Source organism: Diabrotica virgifera, chromosome 6, assembly GCF_917563875.1.
Source record: "Diabrotica virgifera virgifera chromosome 6, PGI_DIABVI_V3a".
NCBI classification, from domain to species: Eukaryota; Metazoa; Arthropoda; class Insecta; order Coleoptera; family Chrysomelidae; genus Diabrotica; species Diabrotica virgifera.
Genome location: NC_065448.1, coordinates 41,576,981 through 41,604,530, shown reverse-complemented (window position 1 = coordinate 41,604,530; position 27,550 = coordinate 41,576,981). Strand labels below are relative to the sequence as shown.

General features: G+C 34.4%; 1 protein-coding gene across 3 annotated transcripts in view; it reads left to right on the top strand.

The window, feature by feature from the left end:
* LOC114324520 (neurexin-4) overlaps positions 1 to 27,550 on the top strand; it is a 167,677-nt gene that overhangs the window by 58,981 nt on the left and 81,146 nt on the right. For all 3 annotated transcript variants that reach the window (XM_028272379.2, XM_028272380.2, XM_050654017.1), the window contains exons 9-10: positions 3,123 to 3,420; positions 7,836 to 7,996. In XM_028272379.2, the coding sequence (XP_028128180.1) occupies positions 3,123 to 3,420; positions 7,836 to 7,996 (459 nt within the window). The remainder of the gene's footprint in view (positions 1 to 3,122; positions 3,421 to 7,835; positions 7,997 to 27,550) is intronic.

Sequence of the window (27,550 nt, the reverse complement as noted above, 5' to 3'; positions counted from 1 at the left end):
AGCTCATTTCAAAGGTTCTTCAATTCTCTATTCAGTAATATAAACATTTACATAATTATTTATACAGGGTGTCCAAACAATTTTTATTAAATTAAATTATTTGACAAAAAAAGAAGTAGAAGGACACCCTGTATAAATAATTATGTAAATGTTTACATTACTGAATAGAGAATTGAAGAACCTTTCAAATGAGCTACCACAGGACCCCTATTTTCATTTAAAAAAATCATCGATTACGTCATCACGCCCAGACGGATGACGTCACTAGTATACCATATATGCCACAATATCATAACTTAAAAATAAAAATCGACCTGTTTCGGGACTTTTCCTTAAAGCCGCCGGTTTACGAAATAACGAATTTATTCCTTTCATTTGCACCATACTGTCGGTGGAAAATAGTGTCGCACACGCTTGATTAGCAATTAAAAAACAAAGGAGTTTTGAATATTGTATTGCAAAAAACTCTTCGGGATTTCATCAATCGATGTTTAAAGAATATCTACCTACCATGGCAACATTCAAATTTTCAGTTTTACACATAGTTTTTGAGGGTTAAAAATGGCCGATTTCGCAATTTTTCAATTTTTAATCGCTTATATGTCAAAAACTATCATTTTTAGAGAAAAGTCAATAAAGACCTTTTCTCTTTGGAATGATCCAAAAAACCTAAAAAAAAACTTTTTTCCATGCAAAAAAAAAATAATTTTAGGAAAAAACAAAAAAAAAAACGTTTAAAAAATTTTTGACCACCTTTTGGTCCTGGCAACATGCAAATTTGTTAAAAGGAGTCCTTTTTGAGTAAGATTGTGCAAAAAATCCGAATTCGAATATTTTTCCTAGCGGATGCGCAGTGGCTTTCTGGACTATAAAAGATAAAATATTGATATTGTTATCATAGCATGCTTCAAATATAGTATTCTGTTTCCAAAAAATTAGTTCAAGAAATTATTCTTTCTATAATAAAAGTCACAGTTAGTATGCAGTGCAGGTAGAATCTAGCATAGATCAATGTATTTCCTACGGTAGAACGGCCGACCACGTTGCCGGTCCGGGCGGCGCATCTGGGCCGGTGATTTCTCAGTCTGTCGCCGAACTACCGCGCACCTACCACTGGGCCGACATGAGCGGCATCGCTGCGGGTCGTAAGACCAACACTGCATTCTAACTGTGGCTTCAACTTTAGGTGTAATACTTCTAATGTCACTAAGTATATTTTAGTACTAGCATCTTTTTTTTTTCGAATGTTTTAAGTCAACATACAGTCCGTCTAATTTACTAACCGTTGCACGTCATTATCTACGCCAGAGATCTAAGTTGACATAGTTGCCAAAGTATAAAAAAATCCTAAATCCATTTTAAATCAAATAGATTACATAATTATTGTAAACGTGGATTATACAACAAAACAAATTAATATTCAATGTAAATAAGTAAAAACTTAAGAAATAGAGAATAAAAATTAAGTTATAATCTTTTAAGATTTGCAGTGCAAGCGTTTTTGCACTGCATTGTTAATAATTAAAAAACGGCTCCGAACTCTTGGCATGAAGCCGGTAGGTTTCTTTGTATATGTCTACAATAACAACTAAAAAAGTTGTCAGGTACCTCGATTATTCCAAGTCGTGATAAAATTAGGTGAAATTTATATTTTTATAGTAGAAGATGTTTTTATAGTAAAGTAAATAATAAAAACAGTAAATATAATAAAACAGATACTTATAGTAAAGAATATAAACAAATATGAAGTGTCATCACCGCAACTGTCAAACAAATGTTACCAATTTATTCTAAAATGTCACCTTCGTTCGATTACAGTTACAGTGTGATTCGAGTAAATGTGCTTCATAAAAACGCTTTATAATCCATTTATACAAATTAAATGAAACATATTATTGTGTATTTCTTTAGGTTAACAGTAATAGAAATCTTCGTATATTATTTCTTCTTCTTCTTCAGGTGCCATCTCCGCTACGGAGGTTGGCAATCATCATAGCTATTTTAATTTTTGAGGCAGTAGCTCTAAATAGTTGTTTCGAGCTGCATCCAAACCACTCTCTCAGGTTCTTCAACCATGAAATTCGTCTTCTTCCGATGCTTCTTCTGCCATCTATCTTTCCCTGCATTATGAGTCGTAGGATGCCATACTTCTCGCCCCGCATCACATGTCCGAGATACTGTAGCTTCTTTTCTTTAATTGTAAGTTCAACTTCCTTTTCTTTACCTATTCTTCTCAGTACTTCATTGTTTGTAACTCTACCTACCCAGGAAACCCTCATAATTTTTCTATAGGTCCACATTTCAAAGGCGTTAAGTCGTCTCATTGTCTCTACATTTAACGTCCATGATTCCACTCCATAGTATAGAACACTGTAGACGTAACATTTTGTTAGGCGTACTTTAAGAGCTAATGTTAAATCTTTGCTACATAGGACCTTTTTCATTTTTATAAAATTAGAACGTGCTTTTTCGATTCTGACTTTTATTTCTGCAGTGTAGTCATTATTTTCTGTTATAAGTGTTCCTAGGTAAGTGTACTTTTTTACTCTTTCGATCTGCTGGCCCTCTACTATCAAGATTTCGTTAGTATTATGGTTGTTTTTACTAATTTTCATAAACTTCGTCTTTTTGATATTGAGAGAGAGTCCGTACTCCCTACTACACTTTACTATTTTACTCATGAGTCTTTGCAGGTCTTGTAAACTATCGGCTATTATTACTGTATCATCTGCATATCTGATGTTGTTAACTAAGACTCCATTTACTCTTATGCCGACTGTTTCATCTTCCAGAGTTTCTCGCATTACCTCTTCAGAATAAGCGTTAAATAATAGAGGTGATAGTATGCAGCCTTGCCTGACTCCTCTCTTTATTTCCATTTCTTCAGATGTTTCTTTATTATTTATTATTATTTTTATTTCTACGCGTATATAATAAAATATGTCCAGTGGCTATAATTCCAGTGTATTCGGCAACGTGATTCTAAAAAAGAACACACCTACCGCCTAAATATTTCGTGTTGGTATCATGCGACGTCACAGGCTATGACGCGGATGACGTGCAACGGTTAGTAAATTAGATGAAGTATAGTGATAAATATTTCCATTAAACAACTTTTATAGATCTACTTAGAAGTTGGCAAACTAAAAGTGGAGCTTGTGTCTCCCAACAATCCAAAAGTGATCTTTGACAACTACGAAGAGCAATTCAATGACGGAAGATGGCATACAGTTGTACTAACGATATCAACCAACAAGATTATCTTCAGTGTCGATTATAGGCCAATGGTGACAACGCGTGTGTTGAAGATTGTGACGGGAGGCATCTATTTCATTGCAGGTGGAGTTAGTGCTGCTTTAGGATATACCAATACTATCTTCCCAGGATTTGTTGGATGCATGCGGACTATAAGGATTGATGGTAAGCTTACTTACTTTACTTTACTCCTCTTGATTCCATTTGGAACATAGGGCCTCTACAGTCCCCCTCCATTCATCTCTGTTTCTGGCCAGGGCTTTCACTTCTTTCCATGTTAACCCATTGTCTTCTAGCTCTCTGGTAATATTTCTTTTCCAGGATGTCATTGGTCTGCCTTGTTTTCTTTTTCCAGTTGGTTGGTAATCCAGGGCTTGTTTGGTTATATCATCTTCATTTTTCCTTAATGTGTGTCCAATAAACTTCCATTTGCGTCTGTTTATCGTTTTGGCTATCGGCTCTTGATTAGTTTTTCTCCAAAGTTCCTTGTTACTTATCCGATTTGGCCAATATATTTGCAATATTCGTCTAAGGCATCTATTTACAAATGTTTGAACCTTTTGTATAATCTTTTTCTCTATTTTCCAAGTTTCTGCTGCATATAGTAAAATGCTCTTTACATTTGTATTAAATATCCTGATTTTGGTTTTGGTTGTTAATTTATTGGACTCCCATGTTTTCTTCAGTATATAGAACGCATTTTGGGCTTTAGTTATCCTTCCATTAATTTCCTCTTCTATTCCACCGCTAGCGTCAATTATGCTTCCCAGATAGCAAAACTTCTGTACATTTTCTACTTCTTCTCCTTCAATAAATATACCCATTTCTCTTTCCGTATTTATCTTCATAAGTTTGGTTTTTCTTGTGTTAATCTCTAGTCCTATTTTTCTTGCTTCTTTTGTCACCTTTTCTGTTTTTTTCTGCATATGTTGTCTTTTTTCGGACACCAGACATATATCATCTGCAAAGTCTAGATCTTCAAGCTGACCGAAAGCATTCCATCTAATTCCTGTTTTATTTTTCGTTGCCTTCTTCATGACCCAGTCAATTAAGATCAAAAATATGGTTGGAGATAGAATACACCCCTGTCTGACTCCACTGCCTATGTTGATTGGTTCTGTGAGTTTCCCATTGTGCATGATTTGTGCGGTATACGCTGTGAGCTCGTACGTAGAAGGGATATTTACAAATTCTCGAGCGCCAGTAGTGACAAGTCTGTAAACGATTACTGGAAATTTGACATAAATGTCAAAGTGATTAATTTAAAATTAAAATTAAAAACATTAATTATAAAAAGTATTAGTTTGTCAAAGCTGTGTTATATATTTTTACCTTAAATATACAATACGTTTTAAATACTGAATTTAAGTTTTTTTAATGTTCCGTAATATCTAATTATAAATTAATATATTAATCTTACCGCCATCTATACGATAATTGTGAAAGTATCCGAAGTAAGAAATTCATATTTTATCAATAGAACGTCAAAATGATTAGCAAAATCTTAAAAAAATCGATTATAATTTAATTACTTTTTTGCGTTGTAAATATTAAGCGATAACAATTAAATAATAAATTTAAAAATTACCAGTGAAAGTTGATTAGTAATCCGCCAGGAGCGACACCAGCGAAGCTCACAGCGTATAGTTTTCATAGAACATTTTGATAATTCTTATATATTTTAATGGAATTCCATATCTCTTTAGTATTTCCCACATTTTTTCTCTGTTAATCCGGTCAAAGGCTTGTCTAAAGTCAATGAAATTTATATAGATTTTGCTCTGCCATTCTATTGTTTGTTCTACAATGTTTCTTAATGTGTTAATATGATCTGTGCATGCTTTATTACTCCTGAAGCCCGCTTGGTTTGGTCTTAACAACTGGTCTATAGTTTCTTTCATTCTTTCTAGTATCATCCTTGTCATGACTTTACTCACTGTAGAAAGTAGTGTTATTGCTCTCCAATTGTTGCAATTCGTTTGATCTCCCTTCTTGGGTATCTTTACAATTATACCTTTTTTCCAATCATCAGGTATTCTCTCCTCCTGCCATATTCTGTTTATTAGTACGTACAGGATTTCTTCCGATGTTTCTCTATCTGCTTTCAGTAGTTCTGTGGTAATGTTATCTATTCCAGCTGCTTTCCCTCTTTTCAGCTGTTGTATTGCTTTACTTACTTCTTTTTTTGTGAATTCCGATTCGGTGCAGCTTAGTTCTTCCTTTATTTCTTCATTTTCCATTTCGTGTTCTATTATTCTGTTGGCATATACTTCTCTAAAATGTTCGATCCATCTCTCAACTATTTCCTTTTCATTCTTCAACATTTTCCCGTTCTTGTCTTTTATATGCTCAACATTCATTTTTCCGCGCGAGCTTAGTTTTTTCGTCGTTTTATATAGAGTTCCCATGTCGTCCCACGACATGGGATGGTAAGCTTAAGTAGTGTATAATTGTTTCAGAATATAAGATGCGTTAGTCAGTTGTGATATTGGTCCTTAAGGGACGGAAGGGCCAACTCAAGAACTCAGGAAAAGCACTGACTCTACACTATACTTTTATTTATAAAAATACACGTCCATGATCGTAGGATTTAAAGAGGTACTGCTTCGCGTGATGTCGTTCAGACACCCATCTCGAACAATAATAATTATAATAATATATTCCTCTTCTTAAAATATTCTCGTCTTTTATATCTTTCTTTCATATCGAATTTTGTATTAGGGTATACGTGAGAATTGCTTTCTACTGCAAGGTTACACTAACAAATTACATCAATTAGTTACACTACTAACCTTCACGTTGTTTATAATTAAAGATTCAACACCTCCTTAAGAGACCTACTTATGATTAAATCAATATATACATTTTAAGATAATATTATAATGTAAGGTGGGGACTAATAGAGTCGAAAATTTGAACTTAGGGCGGAGATAGCAACCTATGCATTATCTGAGAAGCCACTAAAAAGTGGCGAAATCGTCGATAAGAGTGCTGGTTACGCTCTCTGAACTAAGTAAAAATTAAGACAGCTTTTGCTTCGCATTGAAACTGAATAAAAATGGTATACTTTTTTTTTATTTTATATTAGTATTACTCCTTTGAGTAACATAGGTCCATTTTCCGTTGGAATTTACCACGCTGAACAGACGGGGTCGTGAATTGCAAATTTTAGAATTCCCTATTGTCTTCTTCGCTTCAGCATCCATCTGGCTTGCAATTTTTAGAACCCACGGAGGTGTTACCAGGAAAATGGTCCAATAAGTTTTCAAATAAATATCTTTTAAAAATATTTTTATTAGGATGAAAACTTTGACTTTTATTTAGCAGATGCCGCTAGTCACCTACTACCATCACGTCAGTTGCAATGCAGGTACTAATAGGGTCGAAAATTTGAACTTAGGGCGGAGATAGCAACCTATGCATTCTCTGAGGAGCCACTAAAAAGTGGCCAAATCGTCGACAAGAGTGCTGGTTGCGCTCTCTGAAATACGTAAAAAATTAAGGCAGCTTTGGCTTCGCATTGCAACTTAGTAAAAGATATACATTTTTATTTTATAACGTAAGGGTTTATACCCTTACTGTACACAGTATACACACACGCTAAGGAGAAAGAACAATCAGTACTTGTTCTAGGTTAGAGGTGGGAAGGGTCGATCAATACTGGATCTGGTAAAGAACGGAAAAGTGACTAATCAATACTTGTCGCCGTGGCATGACGGTTTGGCGTTAAATCAACGCTTTAAGACCCGGTTTGAGAGCTGCTACTAAATCGATACGGGTCAGTGGAGTTGTTACCCGATCAACACTTCGGTAGAACTCTCTACTCTATTGTGGCGACGCTATCGTTACAATATGGAGAGAATACTAGGGGGAAAGGTGATTGTGATCTTTGTCTATTAAATGAAAACGTTATGTTCTTTGTTCGATATTTTGCTAATTTTGTTTTATTTTTTATTTAGCGTATGGCTTAAGTATATCACAGAATATATTTAGATTTATGCATTATACAATGCATCACAAACAGATGTCCAATTTTTTTATATATTCGATTGACCCTTCGGTTGCCATTACAAAGTCTATAGGGTCGCCTGTGTATGCTCTGCGTGGGCAGTCCTGAACAATGTGACTGATCGTCTGTCTTGCAGCGCCGCAGTCACAAGAAGGCGAGGGGAGTTTACCCCATCTGTGGAGGGAGTCGGCGCATCTTCCACAGTTTGTTCGAATTCGATTAAGGGCTGCCCAAATCTTACGGGGACGTTCAAATTCGCCAGGTTTCCCTATGATGTCCGGTAGACTATGGTAATGCGGATCTGTCCTACTTTCCCAATCTTCTCTCCATCGGGTATTTAAGTCAAAGTTGGATTGCTGCAGCGCTTGAGCAGATTGTAGAGGGGTAACCTGGATCGGAGACGGTTTCCAAGAATATCGGGGATGTCGTTGCTAATTTTGTAATACCAACCCTCAGCTTTTTCCGAATCTGTATTTAAATTTTATTTCGATTCATAAATTTGATAGTACACTTTATTATATATTTTAAAATGAATACACCTTTTTTACTTCTTTAATTCTAAATTTTGCAGGTAACAGTAAATTGCCTACAGATTGGACTCAGGAAGAATATTGTTGTGGCGAAGAAGTAGTGTTCGACTCCTGTCGTATGACAGATAGATGCAATCCAAATCCTTGTCAACATGGAGGTGTTTGTAAACAAAATTCAATGGAATTTTTCTGTCGTTGTAAGGTTAGTGTGTTACCTACAAAATTTCTTTCATTTTTTTTTCACTTAGAATAAACTAATTTTAACGCAAATCAAGATAATTATCCGAAAATACTGATTGTGTAATTTGTTTTCGATAAACGGTAATAAGAAAATTTTTTAACACTAAATTACAAAATACCAAAATGAACGACTACTACATGGATTAAAGGATAATTTCATCAATCGATGTATAACACTCTCAGCTTTCCTTATCATGGTCCATAAAATTTAAATATCCATATTCTTCAATCCCATTTTGTAATGTAAAAATTTTCAAATATGCAATCTGTTGTATAATATTTAGTATATTACTGTCAGGTGTCAATGACCTTTGAGACTAAGATCACTAAAATAATAGGGAACTTGCATAATTTTTTATATATTAAAATAATATTAAAAAACATAGGGTAACAAGATCTTAAAACGCTTGCATGTAGAAAAAAACAAACATTTTTAACCCATACGCTTATTACGAGGCTTTGAAAATACTATAAAATTCAAATTTCTTAGAAGGCGCTTGAACGTCCGTCTAATGGTCTGACGTCACGGACCACAGCCGGGCTACGAGTCGAGCCCGGTTAAACGCGATAGAATAGAATAGAATAGAATAGAAATATGCTTTATTGCCACTGAAAATTTTTACAATTTTATGGACAAAGCTTACATACAGTCAAAAGAAAAACATAATATAAATAACAAATAACAACTACAATTTACTAAAATTAGATAAATCGTCAACAATGTACAGTATAAGATATAAAAGCCAAGACAAAAACAATTTATTGCAAAACATATATAAATTGCAAATTGAACATACAACAAATAAAATAAAATAGGTACAACATAAGGAACTGACAAGTTTATGCTACTGCGCATGGAACCCAATTTTCTTAGTTATTCATTAAGAAATTCTTCTAATGAATAATATGGTCTTTTGGATAGATAGGCTTTTGTCATTTTTCGGAACTTAGGGAAAGATGTTGCAGATTTAAGTTGTAACGGAAGATGATTGTACAGTTTCTTTGCGGAATATAATATAGATTTCTTTACTAACTCAGTGGATGGAATCGGTAAATAAATATCAAAGATTGAATTTCTGGTGGAGTAAAGATGATTGGGCCTAGATGGAAAGACATGAAGGTGTTTACGAATTAAACAAACCGTTTCTAGAATATATAAAGATGGAAGTGTTAAAATTTCGTGATCTCTGAAGTAACTTCTGCAATGTGTAGATCTTCTGAGGCCAAACAAATATCTTATTGCTCTTTTTTGCAATCTAAAAATGACATCAAATTGAGCAGCTGTACTAGAACCCCAAAAAGGAAGACCATATCGAAGATGAGACTCGAACAACGAAAAATATGTTATTTTAGAAGATGCTAAATTGAGTTCCCTTGAGACAGATCGTATTGCATAGCAAGCTGAGGCGAGTTTCTTACTTAACGAATCGATATGAAGGGACCATTTGAGGTTGCTCTCTAAAAAAATACCAAGAAATTTTACAGAATCAACGGTACTGATCTGGCTGTTACGAAGTGGCAAAGGTTGAAGAGCTCCTTTATAGGATAATGCTACTGTTTTATTTACGTTAAAAGAGAGTAAATTAGAGTCAGACCAGGTCTTTATCGTCAGTAGATCCGAAGTTATAGTTTCATGAAGAGATGCAATAGTTGAGTTGCTCCAAGTGATACTGGTATCATCAGCAAAAAGAAAAATTTTCCCATTGATTTTTAAATTAGTAATGTCATTTATAAAGATAAGGAACAGTATAGGACCCAATACTGAACCTTGTGGTACTCCACAGACGATGTTTTTGAGACTAGAGTCAGTATCATTTGCTCTAACTAGTTGTTTCCGATTATTCAAGTAGGATTGGAACCAATTCAAAGAAATACCTCGAATTCCATAGAAATTTAGTTTTGTAATCAAGATGTCGTGATTTACACAATCAAAAGCTTTGGCATAGTCGCAGAAAACAGTGGCAGTATAAAGATTATTGTTTAGTGCTTGGTAAACTTCATGTAGTACAGAAAACATGGCATCAGTGGTACATTTATTTGTTAAAAAGCCGAACTGATTTTGTGATAAAATGTTGTTATCAACGATAAAGGACATAAGTCGAGTTTTAATGAGTCTCTCAATAATTTTGGAGAGTACCGGTAGTAAGGCAATAGGTCTATAGTTGCAGGCATCAGATTTTTCGCCACCCTTATGAAGAGGAATAATAATGGCTGTCTTTAGGCACTCTGGAAATTTACCTTTTTCGAAGGAATCATTAATTAGTGAGAGGAGGATTTCCAACACATTTTCTGTGAGATTAGAGAAAATTTTTATAGATAGTCCATCAGTACTACAGGATGATTTGCTTTTGATACAATTGATTGTTTGGATAAGTTCAGAGTTATCGACTGGTCGTAAAAAGAATGAATTCGAGACCTGTCTTGAATTAGGAAGATAGGAAATAGGATCTTGTTGCGGCAAAATTGTTGATGTTATATTTTTACTCACATTAACGAAGTAGTCGTTTAGACTTTCAGGATTTGGAAGGGAAAATGATTGAGCTGTGTGAGTTTTATTTCGAAGATCGTTTATTATAGACCAAGTCTCTTTTGCAACACTTTTAGAGCTTCTCAGACGATTTTGATAATAGGCTTTTTTAGCTGACCTGACAAGTTTTAGATATGTTGTCCTGTACTTCATGATATATTCAGTGACAGCAACATTGGTAGTAAATTTCTTGATGTATAGTAGTGAACGCATATTCTTAGCTGATATGCGAATACCTTTCGTAACCCAAGGTTTCCGATGTTTTGGCTTAATAGGAATTAAAGGAAATGCCTTATTGAAGATGTGGAGAAGCTTATCTAGAAAAACACTGAAATTATAGTCCACGTCTATAGAAGGAAATTGCCACTCAGAAGTTAAGCATAAATTTTGGAATTTACGAAAATTCCGGGCGGAAAAAATCCTACCTAAACGTCGGGTTTTTGAGGAGGGTTTGCTGAAGATGTTAAACTTCGTATACACTGCTTCATGATCAGATAGTCCCGCATTAATAACTGTAGAGCAGACATCAAGGGGTGAGAAATCTGAGACAATATAATCGATTATGGTAGATGTAGTTTTTGTTATCCTTGTAGGAGAATCAACGTGCATTGAGAGACCATACGATTCAAATATGTTTGCCAGGGACACTTGGGTAGCACTAGCAGCAGCATAATTAATGTTAAAATCACCGCATAGAATTTTTCTGCTTTTATGAGGCAGGTCATCTAACAAATTTAGCAGGTTCTGAAAAAATAGTTCCACGGTAGAATCAGGTGATCTATAAATGCAAATAATGTAAAGATTAAGATTTTTATTATAAACTAAGGAAAACTCAAAGAAGGATTCACTTAACAAAAAGTCATATTTTGTTACCAGAGAAAAATCATTATTTCTAGAGAGAATCAGGGTGCCTCCATGAGCCGAACTTGGACGATCATACCTGGCAATTGTGGTATATTTTTCTACAAAAAAAGGCTCGTTAACTTCAAGCCAGTGCTCTGTAACCGCAACTATCGGAGGAAATCCTAATTCCTCCAGAAACAAAAATAATTCATCAGTTTTATTTCTTATAGAACGAATATTAATCAGAACCATGCCAAAGTTGTCATCACTAAAATAATTTGAGGTTTCTAGTCCCTCAGAACACGTCGTGTTGTTTAAAAATTTCGCTTTGGAGAGCCAGTGGAATAATAACTTCGGTGACATTCCCTTGACTTTTGTAGGTGTATAATTCGTTCCGAAGTTAGATAGGACCTATAAGCGGCAAGATCAGCTTCCACTTCAGCTGGACCAATTCCATAGGCATGGTTAAATTCTAGAAGAACTTTTCGTAGTTCTTCAGTCTTAGTAGGTAATCCTTCGGAAGCCAAAAAGAGTTTCACGCTGGTGTTGGTATATCCGTCATAAAATACAGAAGCAGGCTGATCGTGAAGAAAAGCAAGATGTAGTTTAATTGCCTTTAAGATGTCTGGTTCCCTTAATCTTGCAAGAAGATATCGACTGTTCGAGTTATTAGTTAGTCTAACTCTTGGTGGTGTTAAAGGATCCAAATTTATGGATGGTTCCAAAGTATCTTTCTTAACAAAATTGATATGGGAACGGAAAGGCTCTTGAGATTTGCAAATTGTGATGGCCTGCTTGTCTGTAAATATATTGGTGTCTTCAACTTCATTTTTGTTGTTGCGTGGAATGGTAATTGGGTTTTCCAAGCTAACTTGGCTTCTGATGTACTTCGGATTCATATTTTCTTCAGATGAAGTCTTTGGTTCAGAGTGTGGGGATTCTATAGACCATTTAATGTTGACACCAGGTGGCCAAATTTCCTTATTAAATAATAAGTCGATAGATGGTTTGGATTTTATGCCTATTTTGAATGAGGAACCAGTTGCTGTGTTGGCGTCTTTAGGGAGAGCGTAACATCTAATATAATCCTTGATACCTAGCCTCTCTTTAATGTAGTGTACTATTTGTATAGGGGTGTATGCTGCTGTTAAATTACTGATAACAACAAAATGACACTTATCTTCTGAAACTTTTGACCTTCTTTCTGGACAGGTTTGGAAATGTTGAGGGCCTTCAGTTTGGGTGCTTGAAGTGATATACACTATCTTTTTTTTAGGTACCTCTTTTTCAGTTTGTATAGCAGGTAGTTTGCTGGAAAGATTACTTATCTGATTAGATATTTCGCTGATGTTTTCAGATAGCCTTTGTAATCCCAATTTTATCTCGGATGAATTTGAGTCTTCAACTTGAACCTTAATAGTATCATCGGAACAGCCGAAAAAAACTGACGATATATTGAAGATATCTTGTTGCATTTGCCGTACCGATTTTAAAAGATGTTCAGGATTCATTAGGCTATTTAATTTCTGGATCTCGTCAATTTTTTTTGTAAGGTAATCCAATTTGCCATCTTTTTTTGTTAATAAATCGTATGTCTCTATAAAAACGGGCAAATTATCAGTCAATTTTTTAGTTAGTTGAATTAAGGCATTAAAGTTCTCATGAGGTATCTGATTTTTTGATAGATTTGTTATTTTTTCATTTAAATATCTGAGGCTAGGCGAATCACATAGTTTGCAGAAAAATCTTAGATTTGAATTTTTTGGGTCCAGGAGAGTTTTGGTGATGGTCTTGTTGTATCCAGAACAGTGCATACAGAAATTTCGCTGACATTCCCCAAAACAACGAAGCTTATTATATTTGTCATTTTCGGGGAATTCATGTAAACAATTCTCACATTGGTAGTTTGCCATAGTTATGGTCAAGGTCAATTTGCAATATTTAACTGGGTCGTTGATAAACAAAACATAAAATAAATTAAACAAAGCTGGTGCAAAACTTACAGTTTCGTTCACTCCAATAACAATAACAAAATAACAATAACACACTCGTGTATGTCGACAGCTAAACAGAACAAAAAACAAAACGTGTTAACACACCGACGATTCAAATACGAATGAATTAGAGTATTACGGGAATTGTATATAACATTTTAATCGTATTTAATTAGAAATTACCAGATATTATTTGTATTTTTGTATAGTTTTACAATCAGTTTATTTAGTTTCAAAGTGAAATTTATAAATCTTTAGAAATTGGTACCTTCTAAAATGCTTAAAACGCGTAAATAGATACTATTACTCACGGGGGTTTTTCACCGGGACCAACAGAAAAAAGACTGAAAATACACTTACTTCAGGACGACTCCATAAGAAACTTGTACCAAAGAAGATTAGATCAGAAGATAGTGGAATTTCGTTTTGAGGAGAATATCAACATTACATACGAACACATAAGAGAAAGCATAATACAAGCAGGTCTGGAAGCGCTAGGAGAAATAGAAAATACAAGAGATAAAAATTACAAATGGGAATTCCACGAAGACACCTTAGAGAAAATAAAAGAAAAAAAGAACTATACCATAAATACCTAAGCACAAAAGATCCACAAGACCTCCGTAAATATAGAGATAAGAACAGAGAAGTTAGGGCTATTACAACGAAAGAAAAAAATGAACAATGGGAAAGGTCATGTAGAAGTATAGAACAGAATATGGGAGGAACAAGAAGTTCAGAAGCCTGGAAAATTGTGAAATCATTACGAGCTAACAGGAAAGAGAAAACTTTTATACAATACATACCAGACGACGAGTGGGAGAACCACTATAAAAATCTACTGATAGAGCAAAGACCAGAATTCAGCATCGATGGAGACGAACAAAAAATAATGACCACAGAGGAAGAAAAAATAGTCATAACAGACAAAGAGATGAAACAAGCAATAAATTCCATGAAGAACAATAAAGCTGGAGGACCAGGAGGAATTGTGGCGGAACTAATCAAATACGGAACACAGAAATTAAGAAGAATGATATGCCGAATCATGGAAAGAGCAATAAATGGAGAGGACATCCCTAAACAATGGCAGGAAGCCTACATAACATCGATATACAAAAAAGGTAACAGAAAAGATTGCGAAAATTACAGGGGGATAAGCGTCATCGCTACAATGGGAAGACTGTATGGCAGGATCCTCAGGAACAAAATAGAGAAAAATATAGAAGGTAAAATCGGAGAAGAACATGCAGGTTTCACAACAGGGAAATCATGTCTAGATCATATCCATACAATACAACAGACAATAGAGAAAAAAAGAGCTAAGAACAAAGATGTACACATGGCGTTTATAGACCTTAACGTCTCTTGGCGTCTCTACATTTAACGTCCATGATTCCAGTCCATAGTATAGTACACTATATACGTAGCATTTTGTTAGGCGTACTTTAAGAGCTAATGTTAAATCTTTACTACATAGGACCTTTTTCATTTTCATAAAATTAGAACGTGCTTTCTCGATTCTGACTTTGATTTCTGCAGTGTAGTCATTATTTTCGGTTATAAGTGTCCCTAGGTAAGTGTACTTTTTTACTCTTTCGATCTGCTGGCCCTCTACTATCAAGATTTCGTTAGTATTATGGTTGTTTTTACTAATTTTCATAAACTTTGTCTTTTTGATATTGAGAGAGAGTCCGTACTCCCTACTACACCTTACTATTTTACTCATGAGTATTTGCAGGTCTTGTAAATTATCGGCTATTATTACTGTATCATCTGCATATCTGATGTTGTTAACTAAGACTCCATTTACTCTTATGCCGACTGTTTCATCTTCCAAAGTTTCTCGCATTACCTCTTCAGAATAAGCGTTAAATAATAGAGGTGATAGTATGCAGCCTTGCCTGACTCCTCTTTTTATTTCCATTTCTTCAGATGTTTCTGTTTCAATTCTTACTATTGCTCGCTGATTGTAATAGAGATGTGTTATTAGTCTTAAATCTCTTTCATCTAGGTTTTTAGTTTTTAGAATTTCCATGAGTCGGTCATGTTTTATTTTATCAAACGCTTTATTGTAGTCTATAAAACAGACGTAAAGAGAACGGTTAACATCCAAACATCTCTGTGTCAGCACGTTGAAGGAGAATAATGCCTCTCTGGTGCCCATTCCATTGCGGAACCCATATTGAGTGTCAGTAATATCCAGCTCCAGTTTAGAGTGTACTCTGGCGTGGATAATTTTCAGCAGAATTTTCAAGGTATGTGACATTAAGCTTATGGTTCGGTAGTCACTGCATTCTTTGGCATTCACTTTTTTTGGCAAACACACAAATGCTGATGTCAACATTTCTCTAGGGATGATTCCCGTAGTATAGATAGCGTTGAACAGTTCTACTATTATGTCCAGGTTTTTCTCGTTGACCAACTTTATCAGCTCGCTAGGTAATTCATCTGGACCAGCAGATTTATTGGTTTTCATAGAGTTTATTGCCTGACTAACCTCTGATTTGGATATCTCTGGGCCTACATCTCCGGTTTGGCTATCTACGGATGTACTAGCTTCTCTCTGGTCATGAAATAGTTCCTCGATGTACTCTTTCCATCGTCGTAGTTTTCGTTCTGTCTCTATTATAGTATTTCCGTTTTTGTCGAGCAATATATTTGAGGTTCTTCTATTTCCTATTCCGGCTAGTTCTTTGACTTTTTTATGTAGGTTGAAGTTGTCATATATGTTTTGAAGTTCTTCTATTTCTTTACATTTTTCAGAGAAGTAGGTTTCTTTAGCCTCCCTAATTTTTCTTCTTATTTGGTTTTGAAGCTGTTTATAGCGAGTCTTATTAATTGTTTTGTTTTTTCTTCTTTCATTCATCAACTCTAGAATTTCCTCCGTCATCCATTCTTCTTTCTTACATTTGGTTGTTGTAAGTACTTTCTTACTTGGATCTAATATAGAGGTTTTGAAGAATTGCCACTGTTGTTCTACGTTGCAATTATTTCTTGGGTTTCTATCTAGATTTGTGTTGATTTCATGTTTCAAATTTTCTTTTGTTTCTTCTGACTTAAGTTTCTGTATGTTAAGTTTATTGTTGTTGCGGCTTTTTTGCGTCTTTTTTAGTTGAAGTTGAAACCTAGCAATAAGAAGACTGTGATCAGAAGATACGTCCGCTCCTGGATATGCCTTTACTGCCTGAATTGAGTTTCGATATCTGTGCTTTATTAGGATGTAGTCAATTTGATTTCTGACGATTTTGTTGTCTTTGTCAGCTGGCGATTTCCATGTATAAAGGCGTCGCTTAGGTAATTTAAAGAATGTATTTGCGACTACAACATTATGTTCCTGGCAAAATTCTATTAGGCGATCCCCTCTGTCATTTCGTTCGCCAAGTCCATATGGCCCTACATTAGGGTAGCATTTTCCTTCGCCAATTTTTGCATTGAAATCACCCATGATCACTGTTATGTCTCTAGATGCTGTGAGCTGTAATGTTTTTTGAAGTTCGCTATAAAAGTTCTCTATTTCTTCTTCATTTTTGTCAGCAGTTGGCGCATAAATCTGAATTAGGTTCATTTTTCCATGAGCTGTCAATAATTGCAACATTATAATTCTTTCGGACACCGGAACGAAGCCTGTTACTGATCTCGTTACTTTTTCACTGAGGATCATAGCAACTCCATATCTGTGTTGGGTGTCGCTGCTTCCAGAGTAATAGATTCGCCCATTGTCTGTATTGAGTTCGCCAGAACTGACCCATCTTGTATCGCTTATTCCTAATATATCGATATCTAGTCGCATCATCTCTTGCTGTATATTCCTCAGTTTTCCAGGTTCATACATACTTCTTACATTCCATGTAGCGATTTTGTAGGTGTATTTGTATATATTTAGGGAACAGGGATTTCGCTGACTAACGGCCTGGGAAGCCCTGTCGTTGCTGTTGTTTCTTCCCCTGCCGAATCTTGGCATCCGAGAACCATGATTAGTAGGTCGTTGATTGTCATTTCTGTAAGCCATGACGATTTCTAGGGATACTCCATGAGTCTTTAATGCAGTGGTTTCCCATTGCCTTCTGCATTCTTATACCGTTGACCATTCTGTAGGGTTCATCCGCCTTCGAGACCGATTTCTCAGTCTCAGGACAAAAGAGTGCCCTGCCACTTACCAACTCATCCGCCCGAAGCCGTTGGTCAGTAAGTGGGGGATTGCTTATACCGGCAATCATTCGGTGAAGAGCAGGTAGGTTGTAGAAAGAAATATAGTGACCCGTCTGCCCTCGGAAACCTAATAGCCATTCGGGGTCGGAAGAAGAAGAGGTAGCCAAGAGAGGCCGATAGGAAAGATTAAAGACATTTCACTCAAGACTAGTTGAAAAAGAGTAAAATGTGAAGGCCCTTATGATCCGCCAGGTGCGTTTCATAAGCGTTTGAGTATTAATACACTTTTTGTTCCCGCTCATACTTCGGGGTGTTGGACTACAGGCTGTATGGCTCGTCCAGCATGCCATAGCACGGAGGGTAGGGTGCATGCCATTTTACAATGTAAACACCCCAACTCCATGGCCTGACATCGGAATACCGATATCGGAATACCGATAAGGGACGATTATCTCTACACATTGTGTTTTGCAGACGATCAGGTGGTGATAGCTCAAGATGAAGAGGATATAAGTTACATGGTAAGAAAACTAAAAGAGGAATACAAAAAGGTGGGCCTGGAAATAAATATGAAGAAAACGGAATACTTAGTAATATCGGAAGAAGACGTAAAAAACTTAGAAGTAGAAGAACAAGTTGAAATAAAAGGAACGAAGAATTTTAAATATTTGGGCTTTATAATGTCGAAAAGCGGAACAACAGAAGCAGAAATAAAAAGTAGATTGGGACAAACAAGATCTTGCATCAGACAACTCCATAATGTAATCTGGAATAAAAACATCAAGGGAAAAACAAAAAGAATGATATACCAGACAATAGTAAGAAGCATCATGACATATGCCGCAGAAATTTGGGTCATAAACAAAAAACCCAAAAAAGCATTCTGGCAACCGAAATGGAATACTGGAGAAGATGCTGTGGTCTCACCAGAAGAGACAGAATAACAAATGAGGAGATAAGGAGAAGAATGCAAGTGGAAAAAGATGCCCTGCAATATATAGACGAGAGAAGACTGAAATGGTACGGCCACGTACGCAGAGCAGAAAACACTTGGATAAACAAGGTTGCAGAATGGAGCCCAAGAGGAACGAGAAGAAGAGGACGACCTAGAAGATCTTGGAAAAATGAAGTCGACGAAGCCATGTCTAAGAAAGGATTGGAAGACGGAGACTGGGAAGATCGAAAAAAAATGGAAGTCCTGGCTGACGAAAGGGAAACGGCATTAGCTGTAGACAACCCTTTATATATATATATATATATATATATATATATATATATATATATATATATATATATATATATATATAATTATTAATATGTAGTGACTGTTAATAATACAAAATGAATAATTTTGGGGAATGCAGTCAATGTGTTTTGGGTTGATTAAAAGTGAAACACTTTGAACTTTTGTCGAGCTTTCGGACAATTTATTTCCTTTATCAAGACAATGATATTTATATATAGATATAAAGATATATATATTTATATATATTATAGATACGTTTACAATTTATATTTTTTAGAAAGAATTTTTATGTTTTTTATAAGTATGTTAGTTATTTTGTAAACCACGAGCAGTAAGTTTTTATTTTTCTAGTTTTCATCTAAATTTAAACAGTTGTATTTTTAGATTGTCTTGATAAAGGAAATAAATTGTCCGAAAGCTCGACAAAAGTTCAAAGTGTTTCACTTTTAATCAGCCCAAAACACATTGACTGCATTCCCCAAAATTATTCATTATATATATATATATATATATATATATATATATATATATATATATATATATATATATATATATATATTGATGCACGTTAAGTTGTGACTTCCGGTATACAGAAGAGGCTGTCCGACTTCCACCTTTTCTACTAGGAATTATTTTTTAAAAATTGTGTATTTGGTAAAAGGGGGGCTTATAAAATGGGTCTACCAATTGAGGGGAAAGGATTTACCAAAATAAATTTTGTATATATATACGTATATACCGAAGCGTACAGCATACGTTATGGCTTCCATATATAGGGTAGTTCAAGGTGCGTTGTCACTTCCAGCGGTGTTGTCATATTTTGGAAGTCACAACGACTCGTCTGCTGATTTACCTCTTACTTTAAGCGTAATGTGTTATCTTTTGAAACTTTTACTGTGAATACAGTTGTGAATGCAGTTCTATGTTTTAAAGTTGTCTATTTAAATTAAAAGATTGATATTCTTTTGATTAAACAGGTTTACAAAAAAAATACATTTCGGAATATTTGACGAAACCATATGACTAGGGGGTTTTTGGGGTCGCTGGTCACGAATCCGGGGTCCGCTGACCTCTATCACGTCAGGTAATGGTAATCTCAAGGTCAAATCAAGATAAACCGACAGTCGCTCTGAAAAAGTATATTAGGGGGTTTTTGTGGTCGCTGATGACGAATTTGTGTCCGCTGACCTCTATCACGTCTAGCTCAAGGTCATTTCGAGGTCAAATCAAGATAAATGGACACGATCGCTCTGAAAAAGTATATTAGGGGGTTTTTGGGGTCGCTGATCACAAAACTGGGGTCCGTTGAGCTCAACCGCGACAGGTAAAGGTCATTTCAAGGTCAAATCAGTTTTGTGGACTTGTCCTGATTTGGCCTTGAAATGACCATTACCTTACGTGGTAGAGCTCAACGGACCGCAGTTTTCATGATCAGTGACTCCAAAACCCCTATATTTTCAGAGCGATTGTGTCGATTTATGTTGATTTGACCTTGAACTAGACGTGATAGAGGTCAGCGGACTAATGATTCGTCATCAGCGACACCAAAAACGCCCTAATATACTTTCTCAGAGCGACTGTCGATTTATCTTGATTTGACCTTGAAATGACCTTTACCTGGCGTGAAAGAGGTGAGCGGACCCCGGATTCGTGATCAGTTACCCCAAAAACCCCCTTGTAACATGGTTTCGTCAAATAGTCCGAAATTTAGTTTTTTTTTGTAAACCTGTATTATTTATGATATGATTGATATTTATTTTACAAATACTAATATTTTATTATTGCTGCAAAATGGATTTTTTGGAATTAATTAAAAAAGTGTTATTAGTAAGTAATTTATTTATGAAAATTATATCAAAAATTTTAATAAATAAATTTGAACTTATAGGAAATTTTAATATTTATTATTTTTCTTGATTAAATTTTGAATTTTAGATTTTATTACAGGCACCGTCCTTTTAATTTTTGATGTACCAATAATAATGTGTAATAAGAAAATTAAATGGCTAAATACACCAGGTGGGGTTGAGCTGCTAAAAAGCTATCTAGATCCATCTTTTTAGAGCAGATTAGTCCCAGTCTGCTACTCAATACTATTGACTGTGCTTCTCCAGTTCTTTCTATCCTCTGTCTTTTTCTGCTAGTCTCTAATTCCTGCCCTATATAAATTTTCCTTTACTTCCTGTAACCATTTATTCTAGTTCCTCCGCGTTTCCTTCTAACTCCGGGTTTCCATTGTAAAATTGAGTTTATAGTTGTTACGCTACCTGCTCTCCATATATGCCCCAACCGTCTAACACTGTGCTGAAATCTGAAAATCTGGAATAATATCTACCCGGGTCGAAACATTTTTTTTAATATATGAAAATAGTTATTTATGAAACAGTTCGTGAAGTATGCTTTTTACGAATGCACGTGATGTTTAGAGCACAAGCGACAACGGAGCGAGTGCTATACATCGCTTAAGTTCGCAAAAAGTACTTCACGCACAGATTCATACAATATTTTATCTACGATAAACAAATAAAAAAACTGTAACTCTTCATCACTGGAATTCATTCCTATTCTACAATTTTTAGAACTTATTTAAACATTCTAATTTCTTTCAAACCACAAAACTGTCAAATTTTTTTTTGTAATTTATTGCTCATTATGTCATCACCATGACAACGCGAAAGTTAAGGATATTTGATTATATGAAAGTGTGTCAAAAACAGTGCGAAAAAGTAAATCCCGTTTAAAATACATTGTTACTTCACGCACACGTTATCCATTAAATAGATCGATGCAGATCGGCCTTATATCGGATCCTCTACTATTAGTCCGTTCGCTGACGGTAAAATATTGCAAAACCCATAAATTTTAAAAAACCGCTTAGATCAGGGGTGGGCAATTACTTTTAAGCGCGGGCCAAAATGAAAGTTTCAAAATGTCTCTCGGGCCGGAGGACTATACCGGATATGTACGCTGTGCCCACGCGAATTTTTTTGGTGTAGTTTATTCCCTGCCCAAGAAATAAATACTATAAGTATTATTTTAAAGCATTTGGACAAAGAAATTTGACTGTTAATAATTAGAAAATGGTAATAATAAATTGTCCTACTTGGGAATACATGCGAAAAACTTGTGCCCAGTAAAATATGTCACGTAATTGAAAAAAAAATGGTCATTATATTAAATCATAAGAAGATCCAGAAAAAGAACCAGATAAAAAATGAAGATATTGAGCAAGTGGACAAAATGAAATACTTACTTAGGAGTCTGGATTACGGAAGATTTAAATTCGAAATCATAAATTCGATCAAGAATAGAGCAATTGAGGGTAGACTTTTTGAAGATGAGGACATTTCTGAGTCACCAAAGACTCAATCTGCAAATCTGATATTAGTTGATAAAATGTTGTATATCCACTCTATTCTTTTTTATGGTGCCGAAGCTTGGATTGTTAATGCTGACTTAATGAGAAAGCCGGAAGCTTTTGAGATGTGGCTTTTTGGGAGAATTTAGAAAATACCATGGACCGATCATATACGAACAAAATGATGTTGCACGAAATGGAAAGAGACAGAGAACTTTTGACCTCCATTAAAAGGAGACAGACAGCATATTTACGGCACATGCTCAGAAATGATATGTACGAGTTGTTCGAAGGAAAAAGGGGTCCTGGTAGACGACAAATATTCTGACTGAAAACATTTGAGACTGGACCGGGTTAAACACACAGACGCTTTTAAGAAAAGCAGAAAATAGAGACGAATTTGCAATGGTGTTTTAGCCAACCATCATTAGTGGAGTCGGCGTTAGAAGAATAATAATAAATTAATGGTAATTAAATAAATCAGTTATTGAAAGATTTTATTTTCTTATATATTTATATTTTAACGATACAAATTAATTTATATTGATACATATTTTGTAAATATACCTAATATTAAATAAAATTATAAAAAAAAGACAAACATTAAACGTTAAAATTAATAGAATACTCATTATAAGTATAACTTCTATAATAGTTAATGCGAAACGTGAAATCGCGAATGTTCATGTGATATTATTTCTTCAAAATTGGGATCCAAATCACTTGTAGCAATCCTTAATACCGAGTGTAGATTTTCGTCAGTAATTTGTGATCGATATTTATTTTTCGTGGAAACCATCAACGAAAAAGTTCTTTCACAAATATATGTCGAACCAAATAAAACTAGGTATTTTTGAACATAGTTTAAAAAATGTTTAAAATGTTCTGTATTCAAAGCACCGTAGAAAGCACTCAATTCGTTTGATTGAACATTTTCTTTTAATAAATTATTTGCCTGTAAGTCAATTAATTCTAGCTGAATTTCAACAGGAGCTTCTTGCACATCGAAATTGAAAGGTTGACTAATTAATGACAAAGGTTTTTCAATAGCTTTGAAATCTTGAAATCTTCTTTGGAATTCAGTATGCAGGTCTTGTGTTACTGAACTATATTTAAGAAAATCAGAATTTTTCAATAATTCTCGTCGTGTTTGTAATGATGGGAAGTGGTTTAATATTTTTTTATTAAAGTTCTCAGCAAATAAGTTTAGTTTTATCATAAATGCTTTGACATTTGAGTGCATATTGAAAGCGTACTGGTTTTTCCCTTGTAAATTTACATTAAGTTCATTTAAATATTTTACAATATCTACAGAAAACGACAAATCGTTTAGCCATGCCTCATTTTGCAATTCAGGAAAATCATGTAGTTTTTCTTTTATCGACAAGAAGGATACTATTTCATCAAGCAAATATTGAAATCTGTCCAAAACTTTACCGATGCTAAGCCATCTCACCTCAGTGTAGTAAGGAATTTCGTAAAAGTCACTTTCAATTTCTTTCAAAAATTCAACAAACTGTCGATGATTTAAGGCACGTTCCCGGATAAAATTTACAACTTTTGTCACAACAGTAACGACGTGATTCAATTTTAAAACTTTTCTACATAACACTTCTTGATGAATAATGCAGTGTAAAAATAATATGTCTTGTTCTGGCTGCAACTGTTTTACTTTGTCGCTGATTCGTTTTAGTAAGCCCACATTTTTCCCTGTTAAACTAGGACAGTCATCCGTAGTGATGCTTACTATTTTGTTCCAAGGTAAATTTACTTTAACTAAACACTCTTCAACAGCGTTAAAGAAGTCTTCACCGGTAGTTGTATCTTTCATTGGATGCACACTAAGAAGTTCCTCGCGAATTTCACATTTTTTGTTAATGCCCCGAATAAATATTAATAATTGACTTGTGTCAGTAATATCGCAGGACTCATCCAACGCCAGAGAACAATATGTAAAATCAGCAATTATTGTTTTTAGCTGGTCGAGTAAATTTCCTGAAATATTTTCGATCCGTCGTACTATTGTTCTCCTTGACAGGCTTAAATTTTCAAAAATATGTTTTTTTTCAGGACAACATATCTCTGACACTTCTACCATGCACTGTTTAACAAATTCTGCTTCAGAAAAAGGTTTACATAACTTAGCAATTTTGTGTGCAATAACATAACTTGCTTGTGTGGTAGATTTCTCGATGTTACTTTGTTTGCTAAAAATATTTTGTTGTTTATTTAAGTTTTTTGCTAAGTTGTCTGCAGCATTTTTAAGTTCTTCTAAAGAAAACGATGCATATTTTGGATGTTTTGATGTAAAATGCCTCTTTAAATTATATTCCTTGAAAACAGCAATGGTTTAATGGCAAACTAAACAAATTGCTTTCGTACCAATGTTCGTAAAAAGGTATTTTTCTGTCCATGCTTCATTAAAATTTCTGCATTCCAAATCAACTTTTCTTTTTTTAGATTGTATCATTTTGCAAATGCTTACAAATAAATATTTTAATACAATAAAATAAAAACAATATTTTCAAATTTTACTTACAAAATGTCCTCCACTTTTTCAATTTATTATATATTTGCAAAATAACACACACTGTATCAAAAGAAATATGAGGAGTAATAGGAAATACGACCAGTGCTAAATCAAAATAAACTTATACACGTCTTTCGAAGTAGTTGTAAAACTTCGGCAAAAATCGGTAACAATGAATTTTATGCTGAAGTAGGTATTCCAAACAACCATACTTAATTCAGATTTAATAAATAAAGAATCATATTATTGGGACCAAAGTGCTGAGGTATTTAGATCATAAACTGTCAGTGATATGGTTGAAATAGATACCCAAACACCGAGTGCTTGTCTTGAGACCTTGAGAGTTAAATACGATTATTAATACCGAATAAACAATTATGAATCTCCGGGAATTTCCCTATATTTTAAAAGAAATTTAAAGTAAATAGTTACAATTAAACAGTTTTTAAAAATATAGTTAGCTAAGGCTGTTCGTAATTATAATACTCTCTATTATTTATATATTTAATAATTTATGTGAACACTATGCAAACTATTACTGTTGATTTCAACAAAATCACATAAAAGGGATTAAAAAGATTAGGTACTTGCGGGGTTTTTCAACGGGACGGACAAAGTAAGCGAAAGGGCCGGACCCGGCCCGCGGGCCGGCTTTTGCCCACCCCTGTGCTATAGCCTTATTCTTTAACTATATCGCTGTAATAACATTGTTTCTAGACAGGTAAATTATCATTGTATACTGGGCGTACCAATCAAACTGGTTTTTTTTTCAATTTTCACAACACCCTGTGGAATATTCTAGCCTTTATACAATATTGAAATTAAAACCCAACTATAGCCCCAGGTTTTCTTAACGTTCTGTTTGTTATTCATTCGCTTATGTTGGATAATAAAAAAGTTAGGGACTTTAACAACTAAACATGTTCTTTATCAATACATGGTGTTTCTAAATAAGTGCGACAAACTTTAAGGGGTAATTCTGCATGAAAAAATAATGATCGTTTACTTGATAAAGCTATGTCCGCAAATGCTTGCAAATATAAAATTCTTTTGCCAAACGATCATTATTTTTTCATGCAGAAATTACCCCTTAAAGTTTGTCGCACTTATATTTAGAAACACCTGTATCGATAAAGAACATGGCTAGTTGTTAAAGTCCTTAACTTTTTATTATCCAACGTAAGCGAATGAATAAAAAAACAGAATGTTAATAAAACCTGGAGCTATAGTTAGGCTTTGATTTAAATATTTTATAAAGGCTAGAATATTCCACAGGGTGTTGTGAAAATTGAGAAAAAAAAAACCCAGTTTGATTGGTACACCCGGTATACAATGAAAATTTACCTGTCTATCAACAATATTATCATAGCTATTTTGTTAAAGAATAAGGCTATGCTATAACATATTAAAAAAAATTACTTAAATCGGACAACAGGTTTGGGAGATACGAGACATCAAAAATTACCCATTTTTTTGGGGTGCCCGTTTTTCGTGCCGGTGAGTGTAGATTAAATTAGAAGTTCATTGTAAAAAAGGAAGTAAACAAAAACACGAGAAAAATGAATTTATATAAGTAAATAGGTAAGTAAATATTATAGATTAAAATAAGTACAGAAAATATATAATTATAGAGATATATAATCACTTATTGTACCTTCATTTAAGGCTAACTTTAAAAGTAAAGCAGATCTGCTATTATTCATGTTTAAAAACAAAAGGCACACAAAACACTAAGTACGATTAGGACCGCGAATCTACAACAGATAAATGTCTGGAAACCGTTACACAGGGTTGCCAAAAAACGGAAGTCACACCGAGCGGTGTGGTATACGGAAGACGCTACGCGTTGTGTACATGGCCTGTATAGTAGCACGGGAGCGACACTAGCGCTGGTGATATACCGTCGAACTAAAATCAGATTTTATGAGTATGTTAGATACGATATGACTTCCAGCGAAATTTTTAATATAAGCCTTCTGATACCATCTAGTAGCCAAATTCGTAAAAATATAGGCAAAACGTTGTGACTTCCGAAATCGGAAGTCATAACGGTATATATGAAGTAACAACGTATTACGAGAATCTACTTTGGAAGTCACATGGATACATGTATCAATATATATATATATATATATATATATATATATATATATATATATATATATATATATATATGCTACCTCTTCTTTCGCATCTTCATCACAAGAAGAATCACTTTCATTTTACCAATAGTCATCACTACCATTATATTCACTATTATCTTCAAATACAGAACGTCCTAATTTACTTTGTGTATCTTCAAATAATGTTTGCAAGTCTTTTAAAGGTGAAGTTCATGCATCCTTATTATGTATTTTCAATGGCGACAACCCGACTGTACCATGTGATTTTGATGTGATTATATATGACATTATCCATTATTCAGTTTTTGAGGTAAAGCTGGTTGGTTTAATTCAGGTCCTGGTTGAACTAAGTTTGTGAAACTAGGATCACACGTTTAACTCTTTTAAGGGCTGCGCTTCCCTCATGAGCTCAGAAAAAGTTCGTTTTCTGTCTGATTAACAATCAAATATGTGCGGGACAACACCTGACTTAATAATTTTGGGACCACCCATAATCTTGAATTTATATAGTTATTCATGTCTTGTTCCAACTCCAACAAATAAACAAGTTTAAGTAGGCACATTCCATGAAACGCCAACTACCTAATATTTTTTCTTGAAATAGAAAATGTCTTATTAGTATTAGGTACCTAATTAGATAAATACTGACATCGAAATGATCCTAACAGACATAAAGACCTTTGCTACTTTGTGAAATATCCTTGTTATCTGCCTGCATGCCTTTAGCCATTTCAATCGACGTT